We start from the raw sequence: 13,490 nt of genomic DNA, 5'->3' as shown, positions 1-13,490 counted from the left end.
CAATGAAAAACTGATGCATGGTTATTTTAGCCAATAGGTGTCTCGTACTGAGTGCACGAACGCTTGCTTATTGCGCGAACCTTTGTAACAAGTGCGCGTACTTCTGCTACAAGTGCGCGATAAACATGTTGCCCGCAGGGTGGGGGGGAGAGGAGGGGGGGTAGGCTGGGACATGGCAGTTTGAGCTGATGGCTGCGCCCAGCGCCACAAATTGCCTCCTGCCCTCAACGAACCCGAATCGGTCTATTATCATCTTAGTATTGTTTTCTTTAAGGACATTGTAACAAAAAAAAACAAATCAGAAACAGGAATACAGGGTCGACAGAAAAGAAGAAATCTGGAAAAAAAAAGAAGAAAACAATCATTTGATGATAGTGAAAGTATCGAAAAATCCAATTTCGCTACAGAAAACATGTTATCATATGGCAGTCTTTGAGACCACTTTGCAAAACCATAATCATCTATCAATCCACATGTATTTCCCTGTCTCTGTATAGAATTAGAGATGATAGTGAGATAGAAAGATAGATCTAGATAGATAGATAGATGGACATGCAAATCTAAAAATATATGGAAAGAGATATTAAGAAGGTAGGTAGGTATATAGAGAAAGAGAACGAGGGAGAGAATAGAAAACATATTAAAATAGATGGACTGACATATCATGTATTTGATCTGAGGGGACTACAGTGTATAGGTACAAGCTTGCAGAATAATGTAGAAACCAGTTATCTAAAAGGAAGTTACTCCAGCAAAAGATAATTTTCCACAGCGGAGGAAGTTTAAATTTTAGGTCAGGGGAAAAAAAATGCAGGAAATGGGACAAGTGGGAAGGCTATTTACCCATCCCCTTCAAAGCAAGGCTCTCTGGTGCACAAAGACTATGTACAGGAAAAAATCAGGATCTTGCGGGAGATAAGGGTCAGTGACCTTTTGAAGGCCAGTGAATATTCACTTATAGATTATGTTCCATTCAGTGAGCATTTTGTGACACAGCATTCTGCATTGTGAGACAATGTGGTATACATGATTACTCTTGTAGAATCCAGTGTTTGTTTCATGACCTGATAGTTTTAATAGTACATGTACATATATTTCGAACCAATCAGAAATGAGTATTCAGGACTTTTGTTTGTTTTCATGTCATGATTTCTTGATGACATTCTTTCTTCAAGCAGGAGGTTAGCCTCTAGCAAATCATGTTATTAAAAGCCTTTCCCCTACCCCACTGCATTGCCTCAGCTTGCCAAGTTATTGCTCTGCTATTCAGTTTCACCTTCACTCCTCTTACCATTAACCGTTAAAGCCATTAAAAGAGACACCCAAACAAAACAAAGCAACTGACCCTACAACAACAACGATAACAATTGAAATGAGACGGAGGTCAAATCAGGTGAAACAATGTAGCATTCCCATATGAAGGTAATTGCAATGTGATTGGAGTTTAAAAGGTACAGGCTGTAGCTTGCGAAGTTTAAAAGGTAGCTTGCAGAGAACTGACTCCTTGCGCTCATTGATCGCTGGCTTGTGGCCTACTGTCATCACCATAGGAAAGTGCTGACCTGGGAAAGTAGAAACACAGAATCACGTTGTTGTTTTTTTTTTTTGTCGGTTTACCCGGTGGCAGATATTGAAAGTTTGACATTCACTGGCAGGAAGGTGCACGTATGAGGCATGTTTATGAAATGTAGTGCTGTGTTGGCAACAATGTTTGCCTTATTACATCACATGACAGATTGATCACATGCTGCACATGTTTATAGTCACACGATCATCCGGCTCAATATTCACCTAAGAAAGCATATTAATTTTCATTGTATTATATGTGTTTATTTCTTTTCTTTTATCTTTCAATGTTGTGGAAGGGACGCAACTACTTTTCTTATAACAGCAGTGTGGAAAAATTTTTTGAAGGTTGGGAGATGTTTGACCCTGTTTTTCCTCCTCAGTTCCTGTTGGCTACTAAATACCTCAAATACCATATGTAGCCCTGTGAAAATATCCTGAGGAGATTAACTCTTTATTCACCACAGTGCAAACCCCCTGCATGCCACATTATTCTGAGACTGAAATGCAGGCCACGCTCTGGAGGTGGTCTTGGCCGTGGCCGAGCCGCGGCCGAGCCGGTCTTTTCTCAGTGTAAACGCAAACTGGGCCAAATGCGCGGCCAATTTTAGTCTGGCTTCCAAACCCTCTGCCTGTACTATTTCGCTATTCAGGATATTAACCCCCTCAATGTCGAAAACTAGTATAATTTAAAGTGGTTTTGTCCTGCAAAGGATTTTTTCCTTCGGCAAAGGCCTTTGCCTGACCGGCGACTTCTTCGCCATGGAATTCAGTTGGCAAAGGGTCTGAAAACCAGACAATACCAAATTGCATTTGTTTACAAGCAGAGCGCCACTACGACAAAATATTGAAAGGTTTGAATCGAAAGTGCGGCCAAGCAGTGTAAACGGACAAAATTGCGGGGCTCGGCGTCACAATTGAGGTTGGGCTTGGCCGCGGCTCGGCCCAGCCCCGCACTGTAAACGGGGTCATGCTTTCAGAAAACATTCTGTTTCTCAAATCTGTGTAACTTTTTATCAGTTTTGTTTTGCTGGACATGCAGTGAGCAAAGTTGTTATGAAAAGAAAATCCCAAATTTCACTATGATGTAAATTATATGACATATTTTGATTATATTTTTTTTTTCAAATGACCGGTAGCTAAAATTATTGTTCAGGCATGGCTTTTGCCAACAAGCAATACAATAACAGAAAGTTGAAATTTACACAAAATTCCAATGCAGAACACTGCTTGATATTTAATCACCACACAATGCAAGCTACACGTGGGTGGATAAGAATCTTGAGCGAAGCTTTCATTACACTGAGTGTGTAATTTGGCAATTTATCCATCAGTTTGGGCAGGTTAGTGCATTTGAGCAAAATATATGTATGCACAAGTTGGGTATGCAAATGTGGCACATAGAAAGAGTTAAGATACACAGTGAATGAATGAGAACAGAAATAAACTGAATGAATAGAGGTCTTGCACACAACTGTTTTCTTCTTAATCACAGCAGTGTGATACAATTGTATGTACAGTTTTTATCTTCTTCGTTCACAAACTTCTTCTGAGAAACTATGAAGTGATAGTCAAGAGAGTTTGTCTCATGAAAAAGGTAACAATATCAACAATGATTAGTTTTGTTTTGTTTGTTTTTTTAAACTGAGCACAAAAGAGGTACAATATCATGTGTATTAAAGTGAAGATTTTTTCAGCGTTATCTCTGAATTGCCACTCATTTCCAGACATGTGCTCAGAAGAACATTTGAATTTACCTTTAGCAATATATCTTTCATTCAAAATGAGAGCTCTTGTGAAATTGATATATCAAAACTGAAGGAGATAAAACATGAAGCAGATGCAAAATTTATCTCAAATGTAATTTTCTGAGCAATAGTTCATGGTAAATACCAGTGATATATTTTACTTCAATTGGTAAGTTATTAAATCCTCCATCCCCCTAAAAAAAGAAAAAGAAAAAAATCAAAACTTTAAAAACTACTCATTGACTTGCTGTATAGAGAGGTCAGTGAAAGCAATGGCAGACTTGAGCAGCATTCTGTAGTACTGTGATCCACTTTCTCTCTATTGTATTTCACCATTTCAGCCCAGTATATACCTAACTTGAATAATATAAGTCAAGCGAGGAGTCAGTCAACTTCCATATGCATGGTTACATTATATCATTGTGAGACAGTTTGCCATAAAATTGTTTTCAAGTCTGGTTTCACAATTACCACTCTCTGGTCCACCTCCAATTTTTTTCCAACTCTCAGCCACTATTGTGTTCAGTCCTTGATAACAAGAGGAAGTTTCCTTATCGGGGACAAGGGTGGGTGGTGTTACTGACTTGGGTAATATTGTTGCCATTTGGCTGATCAGTGCGTACGTACTCATCAAATTCTGATAATGTTTCCTTTTAAATCTTTGGTTTCTCTAACGTGCTTGTGCCCCACCGTAGACCCTGAAGTTGAACAATTCATCCCTCCGGATGACCACAGCTGGACAGGTCAACAATCTCATGACCAACGATGTCAATCGATTTGATCAGGTGACCAACAACGCTAACTTCTTCGTCTGGCGGCCCATTTGGGCCATTAAAATCTTTACATCTTAAATTTTGTGGCCCTAAAAAAAAATATGCAGTGCCAAAAAAGAAAAGCAAAAGTAACAGTCCATTTTGAATCTTAGTAGCCCAAGTGGGCCACCCAAAGATAAATTTGATGGCCCTACATCAATATTTAGTGGCCCAGGGCCACCTCTACTGTTGAGCCATGCTCTGTAGTAAAGCTTTTACAGTGTGATGGCCAGCCCACACATCTTTATCATTTTTTTTTTTGATGTCTTTGCTTTATGAATCTTAGGTGCTGTTTTTTTCCTTCCACAAATTTTTTTTTTTCTGGCATAATTAATGCAGAGCAAATAACTTAACCTCTTTCAGCAAGCAAGGAGAGTAATATTACCCTACACATGTTAGGAGTGAGTCAAAGGAATGTGTGCTTTTCTTCAAAAAGTAATTTTTATTGAATTCTCGTTTTATCTTCTTATATTGTTGTCCTGCCCTGATATTATGAACAGTCTCCTCATCCAGCAGTGGCAGCACCAAAACTAGGAAAATTCATAACTTTTGAACAGGTGGTTCAATTTTTCTCAAACTTCACTGATCTACAAAATAATATTGCTGCATTCAGTCAATCCACATGTGTACATTGTACTTGATATATTTGGGAAAACTTTTCCCTTAAGGAAGAAGCATAAAGAAATCCAAACAATGAGAACAAAGAAAAAGGAAAAAAAAATCTCTTCAGTGAAAGATGAAAAAGTAGCCCTTATGTCACGGTGTGCTGATTGCAAAAAAAAAAAAAAAAAAAAAATGAAGAAAAAGAAGAAGAAGCAGAAGAAGAAAACACCATTCTGTCCATCAATAGCAAAAATTATGATTTGTATGTTATGTGGTATGGTGTCTCATCCTTGGTACTATGCACAGCTTTACGTCTTCTTACACTACCTGTGGCTGGGACCAGTCCAGGCGGGCGTGGTCCTGTGGCTCCTCTGGCTGGAGATCGACTACCGGAGTCTGCCTGGCTACGCCATCATGATCTTTCTCATCCCCCTCAACGTGGCTCTTGGGAAACTCTTCACCCAGCTCAGGTGCGTGGTGCTCTCATTCTTCTGTTCATTGAGGAAGAAGAATTTAACGGATGTTAAGGGTTCAGAGATTAATGCCAGCCAACTAGTTGTCCCCGCCGAACGAGTTCGAGCAGGGGACTATGAAATGGGCTCCGTACGTGTGTGTGTCCGTGTGTCTGTCTGTCCGTCCGTCCGTCTGTCTGTGCGTCCGTGTGTGATCAAAATGTTCAATTTGCTACTTCTCTGTCATTTATGAGCCAATTTTAATTCTGTTTGCTTTATATGATAGCACTACATGGGAGCTTTGAAACTTCTACACAGAATTTCAGTTGTGACCTTTGACCTTGACCTTTGACCTATATTGTACATTTTGCTTCAAAATGCTACTCCTTCGCCATTTCTAACCCGATTTCGATTCCGTTTGCTTTATGTGATGGCACTAGGTGAGGGCTTCAAAACTTCTACACAGAATTTTGACCTTTGACTTCTTTGACCTTTGACCTTGATTTTTGACCTATATTGTACATTGGCTACAAAATGCTACTCCTTCGCCATTTCTAACCCGATTTCAATTCCGTTTGCTTTATGTGATGGCACTAGGTGAGGGCTTCAAAACTTGTACACAGAATTTTGACCTTTGACTTCTTTGACCTTTGACCTTGATTTTTGACCTATATTGTACATTGGCTACAAAATGCTACTCCTTCGCCATTTCTAACCCGATTTCGATTCCGTTTGCTTTATGTGATGGCACTAGGTGAGGGCTTCAAAACTTCTACACAGAATTTTGACCTTTGACTTCTTTGACCTTTGACCTTGATTTTTGACCTATATTGTACATTGGCTACAAAATGCTACTCCTTCGCCATTTCTAACCCGATTTCAATTCCGTTTGCTTTATGTGATGGCACTAGGTGAGGGCTTCAAAACTTGTACACAGAATTTTGACCTTTGACTTCTTTGACCTTTGACCTTGATTTTTGACCTATATTGTACATTGGCTACAAAATGCTACTCCTTCGCCATTTCTAACCCGATTTCGATTCCGTTTGCTTTATGTGATGGCACTAGGTGAGGGCTTCAAAACTTCTACACAGAATTTTGACCTTTGACTTCTTTGACCTTTGACCTTGATTTTTGACCTATATTGTACATTGGCTACAAAATGCTACTCCTTCGCCATTTCTAACCCGATTTCGATTCCGTTTGCTTTATGTGATGGCACTAGGTGAGGGCTTCAAAACTTCTACACAGAATTTTGACCTTTGACTTCTTTGACCTTTGACCTTGATTTTTGACCTATATTGTACATTGGCTACAAAATGCTACTCCTTCGCCATTTCTAACCCGATTTCGATTCCGTTTACTTTATGTGATGGCACTAGGTGAGGGCTTCAAATCTTCTACACAGAATTTTGACCTTTGACTTCTTTGACCTTTGACCTTGATTTTTGACCTATATTGTACATTGGCTACAAAATGCTACTCCTTCGCCATTTCTAACCCGATTTCGATTCCGTTTGCTTTTTGTGATGGCACTAGGTGAGGGCTTCAAAACTTCTACACAGAATTTTGACCTTTGACTTCTTTGACCTTTGACCTTGATTTTTTACCGATATTGTACATTTTGCTACTAAATGCTACTTCCGGCGGGGACATATTTTACGCACCGCGTAATTTCTACTTTTCCTTGTTACAGTTTTGTCAAAATGAAAAAAGAGGATAGAAAGAAAGAAAGAAAGAAAGAAAGAAAGAAGATAGAAAGAAAGAAGGAAATGTAAGAGTAGAAAAATTTTATGTATCTATTAAAGTTTGTTTTTTTATTTAATCATTGCAAAGTCAGTCAGCTGCTTAAAGGGATCGTACAGTTTTGGTTGAGACCTAATTTCAGGTTTCTAACATTTTTAGGTGAGATAATGAGAAACCTCATATGAAATATGAAAGAGCGTGTAATTCTATGAGGAATTCAACATTTATTTGATGAAAATTGGTTTTGAAATGGCTGAGATATCCAAAACAGAGCGATTCTAATAAAGTGTGGGACCCACACTTTTTTACGATCGCTTTGCTTTACTTTGTTTTTGGATGTTTCATTCATTCCAAACCCGATTTTCATCAAATAAACTTTGAATTCCTCTTAAAATGGTATGCTCTGTACTATATCATAAGTGTTTTCTTGGTATCTCGCAAAAAGTTAGAAGCCCAATTCTCATCTCCACCAATACTGTACTATCCCTTTAAAGTTACAGGATGATGGTCAAATTGACTGGTAGTTTTGGAAAAGCTGTTATTACAGCAGTCACATTTTTGCATTCATGTATGATTGATAAGAATATTGTTACAATATACTAGAGTGCATGCAAGAAGAGAAAGAAGGGAAAGATGAAAAAGGTGAAAGAAAGTGGAAGAAAAGATGGGTAGGAAGACAATTCAAAGGGGTGAAAAAACTTAGGGTAGCTCAGTCAAACAAATTAAACAAGTTAAACATTCAAATAAAAAGAAATAAGAAGAACACAGAAACATTGTTGATCATTCTGGTTCACTGTAGACAATGCATGCAGCTGCCAAACGGTGTGCAAAACTCAAACTCTGTTGTGAGGATTTTTCCCCATGCTGCAACATTCATGAAATATTTTAATAGCACTTTGGAAAAGGAGGCAGAGGATGAAGTCAATTTAGACCAGCCTCATCATCTGTTAATGGAAGGTCGCCCTTACACCCAGGATTTGACTCCTCGACAGACATAGGAAATGCCATCAATTATAAATGCAAACAAGCAACAACATCCTTGAATGCACTTGGTAGTGCATACCTCCAGTAACTGGGTAGTAGAGATCAAGTCATTAACTTTGTCAAGGATGCAGTGCACACTGCCTAGAATTCATTGACACAGAGGAAGAAAAGAGAAGAGACGGGGGGGGGGGGGGGGGGGGGGGGGGATCGGGAGAGATGAAGGGTTTAATGAAGATTATATTTCTGTGTGTAGAAATACTTCAAATGGAGGGAAATTGACGTGTATGCATGCGCGCATGTGTGTGTGCGTGCGTTTGCGCATGTGTCTGTGTGGAGAGAGCAAGGATTAAGATTCTAAATCTCTTAATCTGCAAATCAATTGATCCTTTGTGCATGTGTGTGTGTGTGCGTGCGTGTATGATCAGTAGTGTCTCTGTGTGTGCCTATACATGTGTGACGAAAGAGCATTGATATATGTTTGTCATTTATTGTGTGTGTGTGTGTGTGTGTGTGTGTGTAGCCTGGAAGTGTATAATTGTGCATTTACATGTATCTTTCTGGATAGTATGTGATTGTGCAGTCATGTGTGTGTCCTGGTCTGTGTGTGTGTGTGTGTGTGTGTGTGTGTGTGTGTGTGTGTATGTATGCTATTTATTGAGGAATAAGAGACATAAAATTTGTAGCCTGTACTAATGTGTGTTTTCTGAAAAGGCGGGGCAATGTGTTAATTTCCTTGAAATCAGGATATATGACCTTTGAGTCATAAATGCCATCCAGACTGGGGGGTTCCACCACGATAAGGTTAGGAGTCCTGGTCAAATAAAGATGGTTGTTTGCTCAGTGACTGATCAAATTAACATAAATACCTGTTTTCACAGTTATAGAAGGAAGGTTAATTCCTTGGAGTTTCCTGGTATAGGTTGATGATTAGATAGTTCATTGACTGGCAAGCAGATATGTAACTGTCTAGACACACCCATTTCATACCAAAGTCTGAGATAATGTTGTGTACATGGTATGCAACCTCATTGGTATATTCTCTGGTACTTACCCTACCCTTCCCCTACCACCACCCCCCCCCCCCCCCCAAAAAAAAAGGGGGGGGGGGGGAGGGGGTAGAAGAAATGGAATTCCAAATAACTCATATGGTAAAGGCTATAGTTCATTCATAGCTATTGAACTGCTTTTTATCCTTCCTCTATCCCCTTGAAGGTAATTGGCATTCTGAACCCACTCAAAAACAATGACAAACTATTTACAGTTACCATGTGTACCTATTTATACACTCAGTATTTTGTAAAGTTGTGCAGAGATTTTGATGATACATGTGATAATATGGAGGGACAAAAAAGTTATTCGACAATAAACAATCAAACGACTTCATTAGTCTGGAACTTCTTCATGCAATGTATATTGCATATTACATCATGATGTGCCTTAGAATTAATGAAAGACATGTTATTGCATTTGGGTATACGGGGTATACAATTTAAAATCAATATTTAACTGGAAGAGAAACATAAACATGATATTCTCTTTCTCTTTTGATTCCAGACGAAAGACGGCTGCGTTCACGGACCAGAGGGTGGCTGTAATGACCGAGGTCATCACGGCGATGCGTGTCATCAAGATGTATGCCTGGGAGAAACCATTTGGTGAGCTGATCAAGAAGATCAGGAGGTAAGTTATGCGGCCTTCTGCAGCTCCCCCTTCATAAGCCTCTCTGTGCTGGGGACTTAAAATGGCCAGTAAGTACAATATTATGGGAATTTGAGTGTCAAGTGACATTGGAAGCACACAAAGGCTTAATCCATGCATTATTTCCCAATTTCATGTCTGCAGGGTAGTTCTTTTTTAACTATCTACCTGTTGGCCTGAGGCATATTAGCCACGGTTACACTGGCAGCCAAACTTGTTGACCTTTGGATCGAGAAGTTTGGGTCACTGGTGCGTGTGCACAAGAAAGAAGAAGAGTATACCGTCTGACAGCTGGTGATTGTGACAAAACAATGAAGACCTTCATATGAAGACCTTCATAACAATGGCTGCATGCTTCGGAGGAACAGTCTGCAAATAGGTGGTGAACTGTTCACTTGACAAACTTCTTGAAGTTTTAGTTTCTGGTGTTCACACTGGGAAAAGATGGAGAAGTTTGGCAGGATGGGGGAAATCTCTCTATTTTGAGTGGGAAGCTTTTGCGAGAAGTTTCGTGGGAAGTTTTGCAGGAAGTTTGCGGTCACACTGCCAAAAGATCGAGATGGTAAAGATCGCAATCTTAAACTTTACGATCTTTCGCCAGTGTGACTGCGGCTATTGTTACACCATATTGGGCTGGCTGACCTACAGTTAGGTCAAGTTTGGAGGAATTAATGCCAATGCTGTTAAAAAATATGGCATATTGTGACTGGGCCTTTAAAGGGTTAATCATCTATGTGCCTGTACATGGGACTTAAACTAATCCATCTGTTTCTTGGCCATGAGGAGAAATTTCCTCTGGAACTTGAGTGAACTACAAGTTACTGCAGACAAGCAGCTACCACTGTACCACATAGCAACAGTCTCAGAGAGAAAGTACCACGATTCCAAATAAAAGAAGGGCCAGAGGGTTAAAACCTTGTTTTTGTGATTGACAGATACTTCCAGCCTATTGTCAAGTGATGGAGAAATCAAACCAGTGGCGTGCTGATTCTTGATTATCTATAAGATTACAACAAGTCATGATAAATCACATCTGATTAATAACTCTCCAGTTTCTTCAAAGGAACATATCAATGCAAATATGAAAGAAAGGTACAAGTAATCATTACACAATTGCATGATTCATCTCGATGTCATTTGTCTGTATAACAAGTTATGGAAGAATTTGATAAGGCTGCTGTTATAGGTTCTGGAGTACAGCTATGTTTGGCATCACATGTTTTTGTTTACATCAGTATAGTTATAAAATTGAAAATGCCTTTTTTTCTATGTCTTTAGCAACGAGGTGAAGAAGATAATCAACGCGTCCTACCCGCTGGCCTTCAATGTCACCCTCGGCCTCTTTGGCAACCGCCTTCTTGACGTCGGCATGGTGATCTTCTATGCCCTGACGTCGGACACGATCAGGACTGCCAGTATCTTTGCCATCGTCAGCTACTGCAATTCCCTGCGCGTCTCCTTCATGAGGATGTTCCCGCGCTCCATCCAGTTCCGCTCCGAGTGCCTGGTCTCCCTCGGTCGCATCGAGGTATCGGGACAAAATTTCAACAACAAAAGATACATATGCCAAGCATGTGGCACATTGCATGTGGGGAATATGGCCATTATGAATGTGGCAAACTTTTGGGCCTCCATCCGGAAGGATGCTTTAAGTGTCAGTGGTATCTCTAGGTTGTCCATCTGTCTGTCCCGCCCAGATCTTGTTCTTGCAATTTGTTGTTGTTGTTGTTGTTGTTGTTGGTGGTGGTGGTGTTGGTGTTTGTGTTTGTGGTGGTGTTGGTGTTGGTGTCGGTGTTGTTGTTGTTTTGTTGTTGTTGTTGTTGTTGTTGTTGTTGTTGTTGTTGTTGTTGTTGTTGTTGTTGTTGTTAGTAGTAGTTGTTGTTGTTGATTAGTTGTTTAGTCCTTTTGGTCCACCAATTAATTAATTATGCAGTAAATGCATGTCACTTACTAGATGTTGGAGTTCAAAGTAGCATGATAGGATTAAACTTCCTTCTTCTAGGTACATTAGAACATGATTTTATTGGATAATGTTAATTTTTGTAGATATTTTTCCCCCATTGTCCATATCTTTTCTTGATTCTGAAAGTGCACATACATTCTATAAAGTTAGCCATTTCTCGCATAAATTTTCCGCTCCCTGTAGAAATATCTCCTCTTGGAAGAAAAGGATCCAGAGCAAGCAGCAAGAAATGATGAAGGTCTTGCGCGGGACGATGGAATTGTGGCAGAAGAACTCACATGCTCTTGGGAAGAGGTAGGATATTTCTATGTTTTTTTTTTCATAAAATTGCATTCATTTCTAATACTTAAAGTGGCACAAATTGTCAAATTTTGCAAGTTTTTTTTTTAAATTTATGTTCAATTTTGCAAGTTGATTGCTATATTATGCACATTTAACAACATGCAGAAATATCAACTCTGATCACGACAGGAGTATTATATGCAAGCATACATTTGTTCATTCATTACTGCACTCCAAATTTAACCACTCATAAAATCGTCGGGAAGTCCTGATTCATGAAAAATTAGACTCACCGAATATATAGTGGTATTGATATACAGAAGTCATAGTGATCAGCTTCACTTCAGCTGTATTTTCAAGGGTACAACTTGTGTCTGAAAACGTATACACTGTAGATGTTCCATCTAGATGTGCGAGAAGAATACAGGGAGACATGTACATAATTTTTATGAGGAGAAGGAAGTAGTTTACGAGGGGGAGGGGGAGGAGGAAATGTGACTCAAGTATGTTTATTCTTTTGAGACATTACTATGTGCTATGAGTCAATCTTTTATTTCCTCAGTTTCACCAGAATTCTGTCTGATACATAATCTATCTGACTGCCTTACATGTAACTTTGTGTTTCGTGATGATGTAAACCCCCTGTGTGCCTTATTGTTCAGAGACAGCGACTCATATGAGTGCTGTTGAAAAGCTTTGTCTTTGTGTTTTGTTTTTTTCAAAGCCATGCAACTTTTTAAAGAGGCATCAGTGCCAGATATGCCTTTATTGTGATGTAAGTGTAAGTCTTATGATTGCCTATAACTACAATGCTTTATAATGCACTATAGCATATTATTGTGATTCATGGATAAATTTGTGAGCAGACTGTGAGCTTGAGCAAAATATTCAATGTTGGCAAGCCTTCGTGTGAGTCAGGTGTGAGAACGTGACGCACAAGGAGTTTGAAAAAAAAAAACAAGAAGAAAAATAGCTATTTCATCTGCCAGCAAAAATCTATACTCTTTTCCTAAAAAGAGGCAGTAATTACCTCCTCCAAGGAAGGTGGTTATGGTTTCATTGGCGTTGGTTTGTTTGTTTATCTGTGTTCAAAGTAAACTGAAAAAGTTGTGAATGGATTTGAATGAAATTTGCAGGAAAAGTTGATAATGATACAAGGATCAGATGATTAAATTTTGGTAGTGATCCAGAAATTTTTATGGATTTGTGAAGGACTTTTGTTCTTTTGGCAGAAAGGGTCAATGAACTTGATAGTTCGTGCTGCGCGTACTGTGAGCTTTGCACATGCGCTCTAAAGTGCATGCCCTGCTTGGGCAAGGTGCCATGTAGCTAGAAGCTGAAGACATAAACAACTAGAGAAGCACTCTGAGAGCGCAGACCTCCGCCAAGCATGCAGCTCATTTCCACCACTGATCTATGTTCTTTCATAGAGATATCAGTGATTTCCACCTGTGCTGAAAGTCGCCCAATTTCCAAATATAGAAGCCTTTGTTACCTCATAAACCCTCAGCTGCACGGCGCACCTCGCCTTAGCAGAAACTGGAGCACGCACTTTAGTGCGCGCATGCAAACCTCAAATACGCGCAACCTCAACTCCCAGGTTCATTGACCCTACCTGCCAACATACAAAAAATCC

General features: G+C 39.5%; 1 protein-coding gene across 1 annotated transcript in view; it reads left to right on the top strand.

The window, feature by feature from the left end:
- LOC139741739 (ATP-binding cassette sub-family C member 4-like) overlaps positions 1-13,490 on the top strand; it is a 77,952-nt gene that overhangs the window by 24,276 nt on the left and 40,186 nt on the right. The window contains exons 6-10 of the mRNA XM_071652323.1: positions 4,010-4,099; positions 5,036-5,199; positions 9,466-9,591; positions 10,888-11,137; positions 11,756-11,866. Coding sequence (XP_071508424.1) covers positions 4,010-4,099; positions 5,036-5,199; positions 9,466-9,591; positions 10,888-11,137; positions 11,756-11,866 — 741 coding nt within the window. The remainder of the gene's footprint in view (positions 1-4,009; positions 4,100-5,035; positions 5,200-9,465; positions 9,592-10,887; positions 11,138-11,755; positions 11,867-13,490) is intronic.

Source organism: Diadema antillarum, unplaced genomic scaffold, assembly GCF_040938485.1.
Source record: "Diadema antillarum isolate AM-2024a unplaced genomic scaffold, OU_Dant_1.0 seq00000949_RagTag, whole genome shotgun sequence".
Classification (NCBI taxonomy): Eukaryota; Metazoa; Echinodermata; class Echinoidea; order Diadematoida; family Diadematidae; genus Diadema; species Diadema antillarum.
This window is presented reverse-complemented; position numbering and strand designations above follow the sequence as displayed.